Below are 19,053 nucleotides of genomic sequence, written 5' to 3'. Positions count from 1 at the left end.
TATGTATATGAGCATCATGCCAACTTTGCCAAGGGCTCTGCTCAGGCAGTTCAAATGAATCTGTTTGTGGTGACTTGGCAGGTGTTGGGGGGGGGGGCACTCAGGAAGATGCCTGATACAGCACAGCCAAAGGCTCCGGAGCAGATCCAGAGGAGTCAGTGATGGCTAGATGGATCCAGAAGCACCAAATGACCACAGCGGTCAGGAGAGACACCAGTAAGGCAACAGACTCTTTATTTAATGTGGTTTAAAATACATCAAAATCAAGTCCCTGGCTGTTGTGAATACCAAAAGGAGACAAAAAAAAAAAAAAAAGCTGTCAGCACAGCTTTAAAACAAACCTGGGTGGCCAGGTTGGACCATATGGGAAGCAGTTACAGGGACAGAAGGCAGCACCCCTCCCCCAGGCAGGTGCCTGGCTGTCCCTGGGGTGACCACCTCTGTGCTGCTCAGGTGGGAGGGCTGGGGCAGCAGCTGGAGTCAGCTCAGCAGGCTTTGGCCCTCCCCCCCCAGCTACTAGGGCAGTTCCACTGACCTCTGGGTCAGCCCTCAGCAGGGCCACTGTGATGGGAGCGGTGGAGTGGAAATAACCATCTTCACAGACAGAACATTCTCCTAAAGAAAGTGCCTGAGCTCAGCCCATGGTCCAAAAACCTCATGGAAAACAAAATTAAAACAAAGTGCTGCCAATACCACTCAAGAATCTGGTGTATGTGAGGCTCTCAGCCGGGCAAGGTCTGGAACACAAATTACTGTCAGCAGGGCCAAGGGCTCTGGGCGGCGAGCCTCACCAGCAATGGTCCCCTGGAGGAAGCGCGAGCAATCTTAAGAATCCAACACAGCTCTTGGTCCTAAAACTGAGGTCATGTGCATAGGACCTGCCCTGGAGAGGAAGGCATTGGCCTTCAATCCAGTTAGGCCACCTTCCCTGCATGGGGCCCAGGCTCATGGCTGGCGAGGGCAGCGCCCAGGCACCTGGGCGGACTTTGGAAAGCAGAACAAGCAGAGCAGCCGTAGTGATTAGTGTGATTTGGTCAATGAAGAGAAGAGGGACAGGAAGAGGGAAAATGGAAAATGGAATCCTCATCCGTAGGCTGACCCGGACACCTAGACATGGCTGGAGCTGAAAGCAAAGGTTCTACTCACCCAGGGCCTGGATACAGGATCCGGGAAGCCTGGCTGGGCCACCTTGCTCACTGCAGCCCCACAGTAACTAGACCAGTTCTCTGGGGGTGGCTGTGCCTTACAGCTGGGAACCCCCACACTGGGCTCCTACGGCCAGCCCCTCAACCGCACAGGTTCTATGAGGTAGCTGAAGCGAGGCAATCGCACGGGCTACTGCAGGCCTCTTGCTCTTTCAACCAGACAGGCAGAAGCTTGCTCTTCCCTGTGCTTCCAGAGCCCAGCAAACCCTGCACGGGGCTGGCAGTTCTTGTGTGTCTCAGACTGACACGGGGGCTGGGAGGGTGGGGTGAGGAAAGCCTTACTGGGCAAGGAAAAGGCAGGTCCAGGGACCACTCCAGAGGGCAAGATCTTAGGGAAACACTTCTCCACAGGAGAGCAGGATATACCAGGACTAGCGGGAAATACTCAGAGGCCAATCGATGGTAGCTGCCATGGGGGCAGCGGAACAATGGTGTGCCGTTCATCTGCCATCTCTGGTCTAAGTTGTAACATGTTACAGGAGCCCTCTGCACTCTTCGTGAACCTGTTTATGGGAGGGACTGAAGTGAAAGGCATGAAGAGCGGGCTGGGAGTTGAAGATGAAGGGCCCTGCAGGACACTGAACTAGCTTCAAGGAAATTCAGCAAGAAACAAAAGCTCCCTCAGCTACACTGAAGCCAAGGCCCAGGTAGAGGTGGGGTGTAGTACCGCAAGCCCAGCTTCCCAACCCATGCCTCATTCTGCTGTCCCAGAAAATTCTTCCGTATAGACTGGTGAATACCCTGGCAAGTATGCAACCAGTAGAACCTTCAGGCCAAAGTACCAAGTACTGGGGTGTGAGGGGGTCACAAGACCCAAAATGTCAGCCATTCTATGGATTTGAGGCTCATCAATCGTCAAGTCTCACGCTGTCCCTCAGGTGTCAGACAAGAGCTGGGGGCTCCCACACAGGAAGTGAGATGTCAAGGACATACTTCAGCTTATTCCTTAGGCAATGGAACCAGGGCAAATCTCAAGGATTGCACATGAAGGGTGGGGTCAGAAGCAGAAACAGACTCCTAAAAGCCAAGGGGACGACAGTTGGGCACAGGGCCCAGCAACCGCCGCATGGAGACAGCGGTGATGGGCATCAGCAGTGGCGTCCCAGGACTGAAACACACAGGCAAGCTTGTGGTAAAACCATGAGAGGCCCTTCCCTTCCTCCTAACTGCAATCCGATTTCACCAAACAGGAAAGCTCAGCACCAACGTGGCAAAGATACCAGCTGGGGTGGTGAGGCTGGGGTGCACTGGAAGGCAACTGTGCCAGCAACCCTCCTCCTTCCTCAGATCAATACACACACTGTCATGTGCAAAACAAACAAAAAAAAACAGAAACCTTCAGAAAGCATCCTTTGGGTGGTCTCGTCAATCATTTGTGCAGGCTAGAGAGGCACCTGTGAATGATAAGGCTACTGAGAAGCATTGCCGGCCTGGTCCTGGCACCACCTGAGGGCTCCCTAACCATGTACCAGCCCACAGCCACTTTCTCCAGGTCCCCTCTCCAGAGCAGGACAGCAGTTGGATCCCCAGCTCTGTGGGCCCTGCCCAGGGACCCCCCCTTCTCCAGGTTGAGAGAAGTAAAGGAGGCTCCAGGGCAGCTAGGAGAGCCAGAGTTGCCCAAGCCCTGCTAACGAGGGAAACGCAGTCAAGGCCCAAGTGTGTCACTTGTCACAAGCCCTGAAGGGCAGAAGGGGGGGGGGGGTGTCTGAGCCTCAATCAGGCAGGGGCAGGCTCAAGTCACTTGTCCTGCCAGCTCACTGGGACAGCAGCTACATATGGCAGCTCCTCTTTGAGACTCTTCAGCTCAGAGAAGAGCCAGTGACTCGACTCGTACACACCCCCACCTCCAGTGGAAGCCCATGTTCCGCAGAGAGAGAGGAATGTAGGAGGCCTTACACATATGCCATATGTATGTAAAACTGACCCACAGAATTCAAAACTGCAAAGTGTCAGATGTCAACCAGGTCGGAGCACCCTGGACCTCAGCACCGGACTGCTGAGCGATGGGAGCCCTGCCTGGGCTAGGCCTGGCTGGGCCGTTCGCTCCCTTCCCAGCACGCCCCCCGTGCCAGGTTCCCTAGGCGGTGGTGGAGGTGGGCTCCTGGGGCCCCACTTGGCCAGGTGTTTCTGTGCTTGCTGCTCCTGGGCAGCAAGGAGCTTCTGAGACCCTTGGGGAGCTCGGTGACTGGGCCCCAGGACCCTCACAACCCTGCTCCCTGGAGGCGGTTGTGGCTTCTGGTCTTTGCTCAGGGCCGCTGTCAGGGAGGGAGCCCTGGCCACCAGCACTCAGGTCCTGTACCCTTTTGTTCAGGTCGTTGCGCTCTGTCTGCAGTGCCCGGCACAACTTCTCCAGCCGCTGGATTTTCACCTGTAGGCCCTCCAGCTCTTTGTCCCGGAGTGTTTTCTAGGGAAAGAAATGGGGCCTTACTGCCACGCCATCAACCCCAGAAGCCAGAGTCATGTGGTAGGAAACATTTACACTTGAATGACACCGGGGACAGATCAGAGCCCAAAGCTGGTCCTTTCCTAGTGAAACAGCCATGATGGGTGCCAAGACCTGCTGCTGGCAGGGGGTGCTGCAGTGCAGAGAAGGGCGTGGCTTGAAGACAACGTATTTCTCCATTTATCCACCAGATGACACAAAGTCCGACATGGCTTTTGGAGCCTATTTCCTTATCTGTTAAAATGGACTATGAGGTCACCTGGGTGGGTCAGTTGGTTAAACATCCAACTCTTGATCTGGGCTCAGGTCAGGATCTCAGGGTTGCAAGATGGAGCCCGTCAGGTTCTGTGCTCAGCAAGGAGCCCGCCTGAGATTCTCTCCTCTCCCCTCTGCTCACACATGTGCCTGCACACTGTCTCTTTCTCTCAAATAAATAAATCCTTTTTTTTTTTTAAGGTTTTATTTATTTGAGAGTGCATGCACGTGTGCACAAGGGTGGGGTGGGGGGAGAGGGACAGAGAGAAAAGCAAACACCCCGCTGAGTGGGGAGCTCAACTTGGGGTGATCCCAGGACCCTGAGACAATGACCTGAGCTGAAGTCAAATGTCAGATGCTTTACCAACTGAGCCACCCAGATGCCCCTAGACAAATAAATCTTAAAAAAAAAAAGGGGGGGGGGGACTGCTGACATCAACTTCACAGATCTTGAGGAGGTTCAATGAACTGGCATTATATAAGACAGTCAGAAGGGTCTAGTATATAGTAGCTACTCCAGCAATTAATTCCTTTCTTCTATATCTCAGACCATGAAGTCAAATTACCTAAGCTACTCTGCATATGAACTGTATGCATCACTGCTACCCTTTGGTTTTTTGGTTTTTGAATTTCCCATTTGTTCTCTTTGCTTCTACTGCAGACCTACCACTGGGCTCACCATCTCCCATGGGGCAATAGTTGGCGGTGCCTTTGGACCTGGACAGATAGACACACAAGTCCCAGCTCCATGACTTACTGGTAGAATGTAGAGGGGAGGGCCCAACACTCAAAAACTGCAACCCCGTCTGCCACCTCTCCCCCCAGCTGCAGAGCACACCCAGCCCACCTCCTCAGCCATCTCAAGCAGGGCCTTGTTGCTGCTCTCCCACCGGGACCGGTACATGGTGGTTTCTTTCTCCAGCTTCTTGATCTTCTTAGTCATCTGGGTTATGGGACAGACAGAAGGAAATGGTCAGGCGGCCAGACCATCTGTGTATCTGTGTCTCCAAGATGGGGAGCACTCCCAAGGGGGCAAGGTATTACAGTGCCTCCGGTGCAACCGCAGGACATCACAAGGTAAATGCCACCACCACCAACAGGGAATGACAAGGCTGTGCCCCTTCTCTAGGATAACCTGGAGGATGCACAGGTCAGTGATGCTTCCTTCAGAGGCGGGGTGAGGCTCTGATCCCTCCTTACAGGCCATCCTTGGTATCAATCACAGTTCATGGAAACAGCTCCCCAGCAGGCTCCCCAGGGGTGAGGTCTTCCCCTGCAGCCACACCCAGCCTGGACACTGTTACCTTCTCCATCTCCTGTTTGAATGTGGTGAACACCTCACTGCTTTTGGAAAGAGTGTTCTGGAATTCCTCAAACTTCTCTGTGTATAGGGCCAGCTGAGTGAGGAAGAAGCCCAGAGATAAGATTAGGCCTCTCTGGAGGGCATTTCTGGTTAGCACAGTCAGACCCAACCATGGACCTCTGACCCAACAATTCTACTGAGATGCCACTTTTCTTTTTTTAAAACAATTATGTTTATTTCACAAAGAGAGTGAGAGCGCACAAGCAGGGGAGTAGGAGGCAGAGGGAGAGAGAGAAGCAGGCTCCCTGTTCAGCAGGGAGCCTGACTCGGGGCTCGATCCCAGGATCCTGGGATCATGACCTGAGCCAAAGGCAGATGCTTAACTGACTGAGCCACCCAGGCGCCCGAGATACCATTTTTCTTTAAAACAAAACAGTAACTACGTATTTGGAAGGACAGAATCCAAAATGTTAAGCTTAGAAAGCAGGATTTGGAATGACTTATATTTTGCCTCTGCATGTTCAAACTTTTCTTCTAAAATTAAGTACAATTAATGTAATTAAAAACAGCCGTTCCTTCCCTGCCTCCTCAAAAGCTGCACGACACTTGCAACTAGGAACAAAGTCCTTCAAGCTCACCTAGCCACCTGGTCACCACCACAGCAGCTGGGCGGGTCCAGAGAGAACAAAGGCTCAGCAAGGTCACACAGCAGTCAAGGTGGTCCTAGAATGAGGGTCCCCATTTCCCTCCCCCAGGATGGGGCCCAGCAAGCGGACCTCAGAGGCACAGGGTCAGGACCCACTCTGTCTCACCTGCTGCTTCAGGTGGGTCTCCTGCTGCTTCATCAGCTCGCACATCCTCTGGGACTCCACTGCCTCTTTGAGGAGCTATTTCCAAGACAGGACCCCAGATCCTGTCAGAAGCCCCTGAGGGGCTGTTTGGCCTTTTTTAACCGTATGCCCCAGGACCCACTGAAGTGTCCTGCTCTCTGACTGAAGCAGTGCCCTGGTCCTCCGGACAGGAACCAACCCCTCCCTGACAAACTTGACTATGAGCTGTGCCAGAACCCAACCCACCTCTTCCCAGACGCCCCACCCTCAGGGCCCGAGCCTCACAAAATCCTTCTCCCGCTGGTGCCTCTCCTCTGCCTCCTTCAGCATCTCCTGGGCCTGCTGGAGCTTGGCGTCCACAAGCTGCTGCTGCAGGTCCTTGTGTTTGAAGACTTTGTCGATATGCTGCGGCAAAGCGTGGTGGGAGGGCCACCTGTCAGCAGCTCCCTTTTGCAGGGAGGTCTGGGGGCTGCAGGGGCGACCCACCTGCAGAGACCCGAGTCCCCTACCCAGCCTCCCATCTCATTCTGACATGCTGGACTCCGCGTGTTCCATAGCACATGGGCCTCACGTTTCTGGAAGGTCTACTTCCCAACCTCACCTTGTTTCTCTCCAGTCAGTCCTGGGTGTGCAAAGGGATGGAATCGGCTCCCAGAAAGCCAAGTAATAAATACACTCAAACTTCCGACCCCAGTAGATCTCTCTGCAGGACTAACAACCCTCACTTTTGGAGCCCGGCTCCCTTGTAAATGGGAAGAAAGGACAAAAACGACACCCGCACCAACACAACAACTTAGCCCCATCGGCAAAGATCTGCCCCATCTAGAGACCAAGACTAGATGTGCGAATTTCAAGGCAGTCCTAACTGCTGGAGGGGCCCTGGGAGCCAGGAGAGGGGGAGACAAAAAGAATGGGGAGGAGGCGGTGGACTCAGGGTGGCTTCAAAGGTCAAAGCAGCTGAGCAAAGGCACGTGGAGACTTCACCTATATTCTGGATAGCAAAGGAAAGGTGGCCGGAGTGTTGGCCGGATGGGGCTCCTCACCTCCTCCCGCAGCTCGTACTGCTCGATCAGCTTCTTGAGCCTCTCTGCCAGCTCCATGTTCTCCTGGCGCAGCTTGGAGTTGCGTTCATTGTGCTGTTCCATCTGCAGCTGAATGTCATTCAGCGTCACCTGGAAGTGTGAGGTCACCTCCTTGCGCTTCTCCTCTTCCTCCCGGGCACGCTGCACGCCTTCTTCCTGGGCAGAGAAGTCAGCCCTGGCTTCGTCACCTGTAGCTTCCCAGTCAGCCAGGGTCTGTACCGACAACCCTCCCTGCTCTGAATGAGGAGCAGCCAGGTTCCAAGATGTCATGCAATATGGGCCCCCAACGGACCCCGTGTCTATCAGGGAGAGATTCTCTCCCTAGAAAGATGTAGACGTACACTAAGTGCCATTCTAGAGGAACCTGGATCTCCCCAAGCCCATTCGTTCAGACTTCAGGTTAAGCAGTCTTGTTTCTGTGCTTTCATTTCTCATCTCTCCCCCTCCACTCCCAACAAGTTAAAATTCAGTAGTGGCCAGGTCGGTAAGACTATGCAGAATTAGGCAAGCAGACACTACTGGTGGGAAAGCAATGTGGCACAATCTATGAAAATTTACAACGTAAATTTCACTTCTGAGGTTTATCCTACGGGTACACTGTGTACACTGAGCTGGGGATATATACGAGAACTTCCACTGTAGCTCTATGGATGCAGGAGTGTAAATTAGAAACCACCCAGCAATTCCTTCACTAGGACACTGGTAAAATAAGGTAAGTGAAATCAATGATGCTGTCAAACAGAATGAGACCGTCCTAACTAAAGTGAGGGAAAGACAGCTAGGCATTCTGGGAGTGAGAAGCTGGGACAGGATGTGAAACGATACACAGACGGCGGTTCCGTTTAGAGGACCCTGTGGAGAACCACGGACAGACACAGGTAGTCTGTAGGCTGCACTTAAACTCACGTGTGAGAAGGTGTACTTCCAGTGGTTTCTGCTGGACACTGGGGTTGAGGAGGGTGGGCAACTGTCACTTTCGATTTGCTATACTTTCGTCACCTTTGAATCCCTCATACCTTGTTTATAGTGAAGTTCAAATTTGTCAAAGACCAACTAAAAATGAGCAAAATGTGTGGCAAAACACCATACATTTGTTGACCTAAGTATGTTGAAAATAAAGGATCCAGAGGTCATAGCAGTGACTGGGCATTAACCAAACTGACCCCCACCCAGAAGAAGAGAAAAGATCCAGCACTCCAGACCGCGGCTGGGAGAGGAGCCACCCACCAGCTTTCTGAACAACATGGAAGCCCTGCCTCCAGGGCTCCCTTTGCACCTCAGTCCTCACCTTACCTGAAACAAGTATGGGGCAAGTGGTAACAAGCAGCTGCCTCCAAGGTAGGGTGATCCTGGGAACATCTATGTCTGCCAAAAGCCCACCAAAGAAAAGTGGAAGTCAAGGGAAGCCACGTGGCAGGAGCCAGCCCACCTTGAGGGAGCGGTTGTGGCGCTGCAGCTCACGACACAGGCTCTCCAACTTGCTGCGAGCCAGCACGGCCTTGCTGTGCTCCCCGCGCAGGTGGTCCTTCTCCTGCACCAGCTGGCTCTGCTTCTTCTGCAGCAGCTTCATCTGCTTCTGCGAGTTCCGATGCTCCTCCAGCTGAGGACGGGGAACTTGAGTAAGTGCCCCGTGGCGCTCTTCCTCAGGGACCCTTGCCCTCTCCCAACTCCAGCTGTCAACAGCCCCCAATGGACATCGTGTGGGTGCTTTACACACTTCTCTGATAACTCCAAGGGCAAGGATACAGAAATGGGCACTCGGGACAAGCAGGGGTGCAGAGGCTGCAGACCCCACCTTCTCTGTGCTCTGACTCCAGAGACAAAGTTCGCAAGGCTCTCAACTCTTGGGACACTCATGCCCTACGAGGAGACCCCCTACCACCACTTCTTGTACTCAACAGACCCCCATCACTCCCACTTGCTGCTCCGAGACTCAGCATCATTTCTCTCCTCAATGTGATTGCTGTTAACATTTTGGCCTTTTCATTTCGGATAGATCTTAAACTTCTCCCCAGACCCTGCCCTCTCCTCCCGATCAGCTATCCTACCACAAGCCTATTCAACACAGATACAGTGCTGCTCAATGATGTAATGACAACTCTTCCAGAGGCCACATTAAAAAGGTAGAAAGTAGATGAAATTAACACTAGTAAAATATTTACTTAATCTAATATCTGAATATTATAATATTCCACCTGAAATCAATGTAAAAACTTTTGAGTATTTTATTCTTTCCCTTTCCTTAGATATCTGTAATCCAATGTGCACCTTAGGCTCAGAGCACGTCCAAATCTAGGCTACCCACATACATTTCAGCTGACTAGTGGTTACTATCCTGGACAGTCAGACCCAGATTTTGTCATTACCCAGAAGGACACACACCTCCAGTATCTCATCCCAGGGCAGGACCACTATCAACTGTCATTCTAGCTCCTTCCCTCCAGTATCTGTGGTCCCAGAAAGTCTACCATATTGGACCTCCAGCCCAATGATCAACCATCTTTTTGCTTTCCTTAAACTCTCTTTTAAATAATCACTGATCCTCTTACCTTAGATTTTTTACCCCCTTAGCTCTCTTCCCCCTTTCTACCAACGAAACTCCAACCCTGATATACCAGCCTTATGATTCCTCTGCGCCAGCACTGAAGCAGACTTGCCTGAAGCATCTCACTTTAAGTTCATGACCACCCCTCTGGGGCAGACCCTCGTCTGCCACGTGGCCCAACTATATTCCTTATGTTTTATTCACACTCCTCTTCCAGAGAACTATTTCGTCCTTGTCCTCCTCCACTTCAACTCTCCTCTCTCCCAGCAACAACTATCTTTCTCATTTCCCTGTGAATGGAAGCAACCAGAAGCTCAGGGGCACAAGCTCCGCCTCTGCACAACCACCTCCACCTGCCCTCTCCTGCAGTCACCAGGACCCAGCCGTGCTTCCTAACACAGCCCACCCTCCCGCTCTGGCCCCTACCTCATCCTCTACTTGAGAATATCACTCTGGCGACTCAGTTCCTGCTCTCTTCATCAGTCTTTCCCTGGCTGGCTCATTCTGAAGGGGTGGTATCTTTTTTACATCCTGTCCTTTATTTAATCATTATAATAACCCCATCAGGCAGGTATGATTTCCCCAATTTTACAAATGAGAAAAATTCCCTATAGGAGAACTCCAGCTAACACATGCGAATGGAGTGAAAGAAGTTAAAAATAAGTAGTCAGGAAATGACCCTCAGTGGAGAAACACATTCATTCAAACTCTCCCATCCAAGTACTAACCAGGCCCGACCCTGCTTAGCTTCCGAGATCAGACGAGATCGGGCGCGTTCATGGTGGTTTCATTCAAATTCTGATGGCAACCTGACAAGGGAGGAACCTGGCTGGTCCCACCAAACCCAGTGGACAATCTTCCATAACCAAAAGCGGGAGGAGCACACTGTGTTTCTCTACAGAGTACCACTTACAAGAAGTTATTATCAAAAGAGATGAAGTTGGATTGGATCAAGTTTCTAGAACTAATTTCCACTTTATCCACAGGAATCAAGAAGGTAAAATAAGAAGTTCAATAACACAAGCGAGAAAGTGAGGCACCCTACAGGATAACTCAGTAAGTCAATGACATGAGAAAAAAGTTAGCAGTAAGATAAAGACTGTTTTGGAGTAAAAGGAAAAAATGTTGTGAGGACCCAATGCATTAAAAGGACTTTCTCTAGACCCTGATTTGACCAAACTGACACTTTAAACAACCAGGGAGAGGTATTAGAGAGTATCATGTGATCAGCAACAATCATAAGTATGAGGACAGCGCTATGCATTTCCACGTTTTGGGGAGATGCACACTGAAGCACACAGGTGTGACGACGTGGTATTTGGGACTGGGGCCAGGAGCAGGGTTCTACCACTGGAATGTGAATAGTCGGCCTGGAAGAGGCCAGCTGGGACCCGACTCCCCAAGTGACAGACGGGGAAAAGGCTGAGAGAGAGGCTGAACAGTAAGTAAGCCACCCACCTGCCCCTGCACCCTCAACCCCATGCCAGGTGGCCTGCTGACTTTCCGAGGCAGGGCGGGTGCAAGGAGAAGGGGGAGAACTGACCAGTTCAGCATACTTCTTGCACAGAGCTGCCAGCTTCTCCTCTGGGGTGCTCAGCGTGTTCAATGTTTGCATCAGCAAGGTGATCTCCTTCCCTGCAAAGCACAGGGAGCAAAATCATGTACCCCCTTCTCTGGGGAATCTCCCCAGGCCTCGGCCCACACTCTTAGGCCCTGAGGCAGCCCTCCACCACTATACTTGATCTTGTTTGTTGAACTGGCTGTCAACCTGTCAAACCATGTGCTTCATCAGAGTGGCCGCCAACTCACTTCTGCCTACTGCTGTGGCCCCAGTGCCGCCCAGTACTGTCCCTAGTGCCCACTGCAGAGGACATGCTCAACAAACCCTTGACAGACAAATGACTCAGGCTATGTGGACACTCCATGGTGAACACTGGGGGTAGGTGAAAAAAACTGCCTGCTCTACCAGCTGAAGAAAAAAAGACATCCCATTGGCCAATTAAGTGCTACTGTGTCGATGCAAGGAAGGCCCTTCTGAAAGAGGACAGATTCAAAAAAGGAACAGGTCTTGCTGGGAACGACTAAACTCTTATCAAGAGAGGCAGCCAAACTGAACTTTATTTGTTCCCTCCCAAACACTGAACTTTAAAATGACTAAACCTTCCAATATTTGATCCCAAGATTAAGAAACAAACAAAAAAAACCAAACAAACATAAAACCCTCTTCCAATTAGAATGACCAGCAGAGGGTGTGGAAGTAACGACTAATACATGGGTATAGTATCACTTAGCTTTGATTCTTGAACACTCACACCAGGGCTCTCCCCCCCCACTAATAACTTTCTCTGTCTGTGCCTCAGTCAAGGACTCTTCCTTCTGTCCCCTGTACATAGTACAGCACCAAGCTCCTGAAGTGTCAACCCCAAGAGGCTCGAAAGATCAGTGTGGAGACTGCAAGCACAAGCACACAGGCCAAATCCAACCCCACGGGTAGGTTTGTTTGGCTCCTAGCATGTTAGTTGCCAACTGTTAAAAATCCAGAGAGACTTGGGGCACCTGGGTGGCTCAGTGGTTTGGGCTGCTGCCTTTGGCTCGGGTCATGATCTCAGGGTCCTGGGATCGAGCCCCGCATCGGGCTCTCTGCTCCGCAGGAAGCCTGATTCCCTCTCTCTCTCTGCCTGCCTCTCTGCCTACTTGTGATCTCTGTCTGTCAAATAAATAAATAAAATCTTAAAAAAAAAAAAAAATCCAGAGAGATTTCATGTAACTCTGCATGAAACAAAGGGGAAAAAAAAAAGAAGGCTGGCTACACCTAGCCTGTAGTGTTACATGCTATCAGCATGCTGGGACCAGATGGCAATCACCCCTTTAGATGAAGAAGGCCACGTCTTGTCCATATAGGGTCCCCTGTCTAATTTGGCTGGAGTCTTCAACCCTGGTCTAGTCCAAATCTAACTGTAGAGAAGTAAAAACTAAGGACCAGAAAGGAGAAAAGTCTTGCCCAAGTTCACAGGGCAGGTTAAAAAAAGTGCTGGCTGACACAGGAGCCCACTTAGGCCTCCTGCTCTTCATTTTTTCAAAGACGGATCAGGCTAGATTCCAGTTCCCATCTGCTCCCAAGGTCAGAAGCCGCTATGCAGTGAAAAACCTACATTCTCCGAGCCCACAACCCTGGCTTGGACCAAACTAATGTGACTTGCTGCTCTGAAGAGTAGTGTCCTCTGAATCCTGGCAGAGCAGGTTAGCCCAAGGAACGTCAGGTCCAAACTCCCCCGCCTCACCAGCAGCTGCCCTCTGCTCACCCAGACCCTTGGCTTTCTTCTTCTCCTGCGGCCTTCGGTGATCTCGGTCTCCAACCTCGTCACTTGCCCGGATCTCATCTGTGCCTGGCTCCCCTTTGGAGGTCTCCTTCTCACCATTGACTACCGGGGTCTCTGGCTCAGGCTCCCCATTTCGCGAAGCATAGGTCCGGGACTTGTCTGCATCTTCGGGCTCAGCAGGCTCACCCTGTGCCCCATCCTCACCTGGGCCCCCCTGATTGTTGTCCACACAGTATGTACTCAGAATGTCTTCCAACTGGCGACTCAGCTCCTCAGAGACATCACGGAGAGCCCCAGACTGAGCAGTTTTGGCTTGTGCTCCTACAGCAGGGCAGGATGACGGGCAGGAGAAACAAGATGGTTATTCCACTGGCTGAGATTTTCCAGGCCTGAACTTACTCGTTCGGGTTAAATGTTGCCTATCTTCTTTAAGCCTCAGTTTATTCACCTATAAAAATGATATAATTATCTCCCATGATTGCCCACCACTTCTGCCAGATGTGTGAAAGATATCAAGGAAATAAAGCATCCAGCACATAGGGATGGCTTGTACCTGGAGTTCAACATCTAGTCCATCCCCTCCTCCTCCCCGCAAAAATCATTTCTGGCTATTAAAAAAGTTCCAGGAAAGCCTCTGATGTGAAGAGCAATTACCCACTGGTGAATGAGGCTTTCCAACCTGGGCTGGCAGGTTGAGTGTCTCATTTGACTACCACCTCATTTAACGCTGTAAGAGCTTTCCCTCAAAACTTCCTTCCTGTGCTTAGAATGGGCGGCCCTATCAACACCCCCCCACCCCGGGAAACGGGGATCGAGGGGTGGCACAGACTCAGTGCGGTCCTCCTCTCATCCTACGGTTCCTCCTTCCTTGGTAAACAGCAGCAGAAGCCTCTAACTCCAGAAGCCACCCAGTTGCACCGCAAACTCCTCCCCCTGCCCGCTGGAAACCAGAGCGGGCACATACCCTCAGTCTTCCCCGGAGCCTGGCTGGAGGAACCTTCGGCTTCTGTCGCAGGAGCCAGCTGGCTGGGCCGCCCCTGGGTTCCCTCTGGTCCTGCTTCCGCTTGCCCCGGGTTGTTTTTTGGGTTGGAAGAGTTGCCCGACTGCTTGGCAGTCCCATTCTTTTTGTCTTGGTTCTTCATTGTGGTCCGCAACGCTAGGCTGGGAGCAGGTCCTATAGAGACACAAGCACACTCGCTATTTTCCGGACTTCGAAATTCTTCATAGCTTGGGGCCGAAATCCCAGTACTGGGTGCACAGAGCTTCTCAGAACACACTAGCCGGCCTTCACCGGAGGGAGCCAACAACGGTTCTGTCTCTGGCCGGGCAGGGAAGAACGGCGCGCCCAGGCAGGTTTTCGGGCGCCGCTCCAGAAGCGGGGCAGGCAAGGCCTCCCTTTTCTCCAAGCCGCTTCCCGGCACTACAAGGCCCCCTCACCACAGGCAGAGCGCGGGATAGGCTCAGGGACGGAGACTGACGTGGCGAGACGCTCGATTCTCATCCCTCCCCCGGCCTCCAGGCCCCACGTGGGCCCCCCCACCCGCGCGCGCTGCCACCCACGCCCCGCGCGCCCTCCAGCCGCGCGCACTGCCCGCCCGCGCATGCGCACAGGCCCCAGCTCTGCCCCCCCGCCCCGCTCCCCCCACCCCGACCCGCGCCCTTGCGCGGACTCGCCGTGATTCTCCCCACTGGCCGAGAGCGTTCGGGCCCACAGACCTTCTGGTCACCTCGTCCGCCCACCCTTCGGGACACGCACCTCACCGCCGACCTCCTTACAGCTTCGCCCGCTCTGGCCTCGCACCGGAAACCCTGGGTAACCGCTGCCGGCCGAGCCGCCTGCTCCTGCTGCAGCCAATCAATAGCCGGCGCTCTCGCGGGGCTTGCTGGGAAAGATGAAGCGAAGGCGGCCTCTCAGGCGGGTGAGTTGGGAAAGCGGGGCGGGGGGGAAAGGACTACAATTCCCGGCATGCATCGGGGCTGACACCCCGCCCCCAACTCCCAAGGTGCAGTGGAAAGGACTTTAGTTCTGAGAGCCGGATACGCACTGGACGTCTGAAAGGAGCTAGTCATTCTGCACAAATGCTCGAGTCCATCTCTTTCCTATCGTGCGTAACTTATGATTCGGGTCCAAAGCCCTGCGACTGGATCTTCTCTCCTGCAACGCCCCTACGTCTATGACTAGGAACTCTTGAGGACAAGGGATAGAAGATTGGGGGTGGGGATGAATTCCAGTCCTAGCCTCATTGCTCATTTGCTGTGTGACCGGGCATTCTTTTCTCTCCCCGGGCCTCATTTTCTGTATTCAAATGAAAACTTCCTATCAGTAGTAATTTGAGCGCCAACAGTGGGCTTTCTCATCTACTAGCTTAACCCTCGTAACTGCTTATGAAGATTAGTACTATTTGTCATTCCCATTTGCATCTGAGGACACTTAAGTCAAAAGTTACTTGTCCCATCACTATTGAGTGGTATGAGCAGGGATTCAAAACCAGGAAGTCTGGCACAGTACCCATTTTAACTCCTGGACTACCGTGCCTCGTACCCAGAAGGAATGGTAATTTGGCTAAATTATTTATACACACCCCCCTCCATATTACCACCCTCAGTCCCTCTTTGGAAGGGGCTGAAGGGGCTCTGCAAGAAGTTTGGCCTCAGGAGATTCCTGAGCTTTTTCTCTGACTGACCCACCCTCTACAGTCAAATTCCAAGTTGTACTGGGGCTAAAGGGGGAAGGAAAACTCAAACTCTCTCCAAATGTGGTATCACAGTTCTTTATTCAGCTGCCTACGGATAATGGAATAATAGCCAACAACTCATGTGCCTGAAATTTAATGTGTAAATGGTCTGGCTTATTTCCAGCCAATCCTGCCCATGCCCTCTTTTTTGTTCCCACTATACTTTAATTATTTTCAGGATTTCCCAGTTTTTTAGAGGTGCTATTCCAGCTTCCAAAATGCCATAACAAAAACAGTATTTCGAGGTCCAGCACAAAGGTCACTTCAGAGCCTTCCTAGTGCTCAGCAGTCTGTCCCAGCTCCCTAGGTCTAGATAGAGCTCTGCAACAGCATTAGTAATGAGATGTTGAAATAATTTGCTTACAAGTCAATGAACATTACAAAAACTATTGGCTAAATTGTAGTTCTAAAGCCTAGCTAGCATCAGTCCAGGGCAGTGAATGAAATTGTGTAAATCGAGCACTTTTTCGGGGCTCCTAAGGATGATCAGTATCTTCCCCAGTTAGACTTAAGGATAGTGCTCTTCCCCAACCCTTAATCTGTTTACCAGGTAACCTTGAAAATCTGGTATAAGAGTACAAAGATGGGACTCAAGCCGGAAATGTTTGGAATCTAGGTGTTTCTGAACTAAGGCCCTGATTATTTCCAGAAAAACATGTTGGAAATCTCTTGAGGTAACATAAATCAGGCCTTGATGGCTTCCCATTTTAAGAGGGTGTTCTAGGCAGAGATAAAGAAGATAGTAAGAACAAGGCCTGTGTGGGGTAAGGGGTGGAATGGTATAGCTAGAAGGATCAACAGTGGCCTACAGGGGCATGGCAGAGAAAATTTGAGAAACATGGGTTAAAGGTTTTCTCCTCTACTGTAAAAGAAAATTGCAACAATATTAACATTTTCTAGTCAGTTGGGGAGATCACTGAGAAGGGTGGGGATTGTGATAAAATAGAGCTCTTTTGCAGATTGTTTTCAAGCAGAAACTTAGGTCCAATAGTGCCAGAGATTTTTCAAGTTAGATCTTTTAAAAAATGTTGGCAATGAATACTCTATCAGCCAGCCCAAACCTTCCTTTTAGGTTGAACCACCTTTTGGCTGGTTGTTTGTAATCTCTTGATTTAGGAATTGACCTAAACAGAGTAGTTTTGTTATGACCCCAGTGGCTGAAACTGATAAAATGATGTCAAAATCCTGCAGAGATACTCTAGAAAATGCAAACTAAACAATGTGACAGAACATGTATCAGTGGATGCTGGGGGTTTGGAGGGAAGGAGGGACTCCACAGGGGCACGTAAAACTTCTGGAAGTGATGGGTATGTTCACTATCTTGACTGTCGTGATGGTTTCATGGGTGGATATGTCGAAACTTACGAAACTGTACGTTTTAAATATGTGCCATTTACTGTATCTCGATTATATTTCAATAAAGCGGAGTAAAAGAAATTCTTGGGGTGCTTGAGAGCCTGTTAGCTAAGCGTCCAAATCTTGAGTTCAGCTCAGGTCTTGATTTTAGGATTGTGAATTTGAGCCCTGTGTTGTGGTGGAGCCTACTTAAAATTCTTGGGCTGCCTGGATGGGTCAGTTGGTTAAGCATCTATGTTGACTCAGGTCATGATCTCAAGGTCTTGGGAGTGGCCAGGTATTGAGCTCCCTGCTCACTGGGGTATCTGCTTCTGTTCCTCCCTGCAGCTCATTTGCACACTCTGTCTCTTAAATGAGTAAATAAAATGTTAAAAAATATAAGCAGGAGCAGGCTGCTGCAATCCTAATTCCACTGTTAGGCCACACGTTTAAACACTCTTACCTTATTCGCTTCCAAAAAAATCAAGTTAGGATGATTTGAAAAGAGACGATTTAGAACTTTGCAACAGGTTTTTTATTTTTGCTTTATATCTAGTACAGTGTTTGAAACCTAAAGAAATACATTTTCTCTTCAAATTTGGGTGTGTATATAAATATCATTTGTCTGGACTCAGCACACTCAATGCCACGGTTTCTTGGCCTATGTCTGCTCTGAAATCATCAAGCTTTTCTGTCTACCCAGGGGCCCTGAGAACATGGAAAATAGCCAGAGTTTATAGTTCTTAGAAAACTAAAAGCAAATGGACTTGGAAAGAATAAACCAATGAGGAAAAAGTTTTGATTCACCTTCCTAGGGTCTTTAGCTGGGAACCCAAGCTGTTTTTGAAGGACATCCAGTCTGACCTCGGTGGCTGGGACCTCATACCCACCCTTCACCCCTCCTTAGCTTCTTTAGTCATCAATCAAAGGCAGATCCCATGAAAGCTGGCTATAGGAGACAATACCTGACTCTAGGGTCTGAGGGTTCTGGTAGAGGTGGAACTCTTGAATGACATCCTGAGTCAAGAGGTTCCCAGCCAGTTTCAGGATCTGAGCTTTGACTTCCTTCACTGGCCCCAGGGCATGGCAGTTCTCTCTCCCCAAACCAGGAGCTGAAAATCTAACTTACACAGGGGAGCAGGGCTAGTGTTAGGAAAGGGGTTTAGGTATGTGCCAACAAGGACATCAGCAGTCAGGCTGGCCAAGAAATAGCAAGGTAGGCCCAAACCCACTGGAGAGACCTTTTTCCTGGGTGTTCTGGGCCCAAAATTTAATGTTGCCTCCCACACCCAGTTTTGGTTCTGCACATACCCCAGGTCTGATGCAAAATGCTCTCTCAGAGGAAAATAACAGCTTTAATTCACAGACTTGATTGGTATTAACTTCAAATTCTTCCCTTGTCATGGTCTTAAAGTGGGGATGGGGCTAGGGGGTAGACAGTGGGATGACTGAATCATTTACAAAGGCCTTGGCCAAAGAGCAGCTAGTGCCTACTACATGGATCCCCTCAGGGCCAAATTCTCAGCTGGTTGGCTTAACAAAAGTCTTCGAAAGACACAGAAAAAATACTGGAAAAGATTGGTCTAGAATGTGCAATCCTAAACGGCTGTGGAAGAAACCTACTATGAGCAATTTTGCAGTCTCACACTCACTCACTTCTAGGACAGTTTCTAGGACTTCTAGCAATTTCTAGGAAAGTCCTACCTAGAAGATGTTGCTACTGGTAATGAGTGCTTCCTATGGTTCAGTGCAAAGCCTCACACCTTTCCCCAGCCTGCCAGGGAGGCCTCCAGCCTGCCCATCCTCCCTATGGCTCCCCGCCTTCAACTGAAAATCCAGAATCTGAGCTCACAGACGAATCTACTGAAGAATCCCAGATGAGGAAACCAAGCTGAGTGAGTCTCAGGGAGAAGAGGGAAGCACTGTTAGGCATTCATCTCCTTCCCTTTTAGTTTGTTAGAAACAAGTAGCTCTAAGGGCATAGAGGGAAACATGTAGAT

At 50.8% G+C, this 19,053-nt stretch overlaps 1 protein-coding gene across 3 annotated transcripts; it reads right to left on the bottom strand.

Annotated features, from left to right (window-relative positions):
* Positions 1-217: 217 nt before the first annotated feature.
* TXLNA (taxilin alpha) lies at positions 218-14,848 on the bottom strand. Of its 3 annotated transcripts, XR_009399738.1 has the most exons (12): positions 14,740-14,848; positions 13,948-14,157; positions 12,966-13,304; positions 11,207-11,298; positions 8,548-8,718; positions 7,080-7,274; positions 6,322-6,441; positions 6,019-6,093; positions 5,208-5,300; positions 4,751-4,846; positions 2,542-3,609; positions 218-1,708 (listed from the first exon to the last, which is right to left on the bottom strand). XR_009399738.1 is itself a non-coding variant. In XM_059377012.1 (11 exons), the coding sequence occupies exons 2-11, from the start codon at positions 14,123-14,125 to the stop codon at positions 3,283-3,285; spliced, it is 1,686 nt and encodes a 561-aa protein (XP_059232995.1). In that variant the 5' UTR covers positions 14,126-14,157; positions 14,740-14,848; the 3' UTR covers positions 218-3,282. The 3 variants fall into 3 exon arrangements, 2 of the variants coding, with proteins under 2 accessions (XP_059232995.1, XP_059232996.1); XM_059377012.1 differs by having other exon boundaries at positions 218-3,609; XM_059377013.1 differs by having other exon boundaries at positions 218-3,609; positions 14,700-14,842.
* Between the last annotated feature and the right edge of the window lie 4,205 nt (positions 14,849-19,053).

This window comes from Mustela nigripes, chromosome 14 (assembly GCF_022355385.1).
Source record: "Mustela nigripes isolate SB6536 chromosome 14, MUSNIG.SB6536, whole genome shotgun sequence".
NCBI classification, from domain to species: domain Eukaryota; kingdom Metazoa; phylum Chordata; class Mammalia; order Carnivora; family Mustelidae; genus Mustela; species Mustela nigripes.
The sequence above is the reverse complement of the archived record's forward strand: the minus strand, read 5'-3'. Positions and strand labels throughout refer to the sequence as shown.

Bases quoted from the DNA above. Each gene is read 5' to 3' on its own strand.
- TXLNA (XM_059377012.1), bottom strand. From the start codon at position 14,125: ATGAAGAACCAAGACAAAAAGAATGGGACTGCCAAGCAGTCGGGCAAC. The intron at 6,442-7,079 runs GTGAGGAGCCCC...GCTTTGCCGCAG, and splicing joins AGTACGAGCTGCGGGAGGAG to CATATCGACAAAGTCTTCAA. The intron at 4,847-5,207 runs GTAACAGTGTCC...CCCATAACCCAG, and splicing joins TCAAACAGGAGATGGAGAAG to ATGACTAAGAAGATCAAGAA.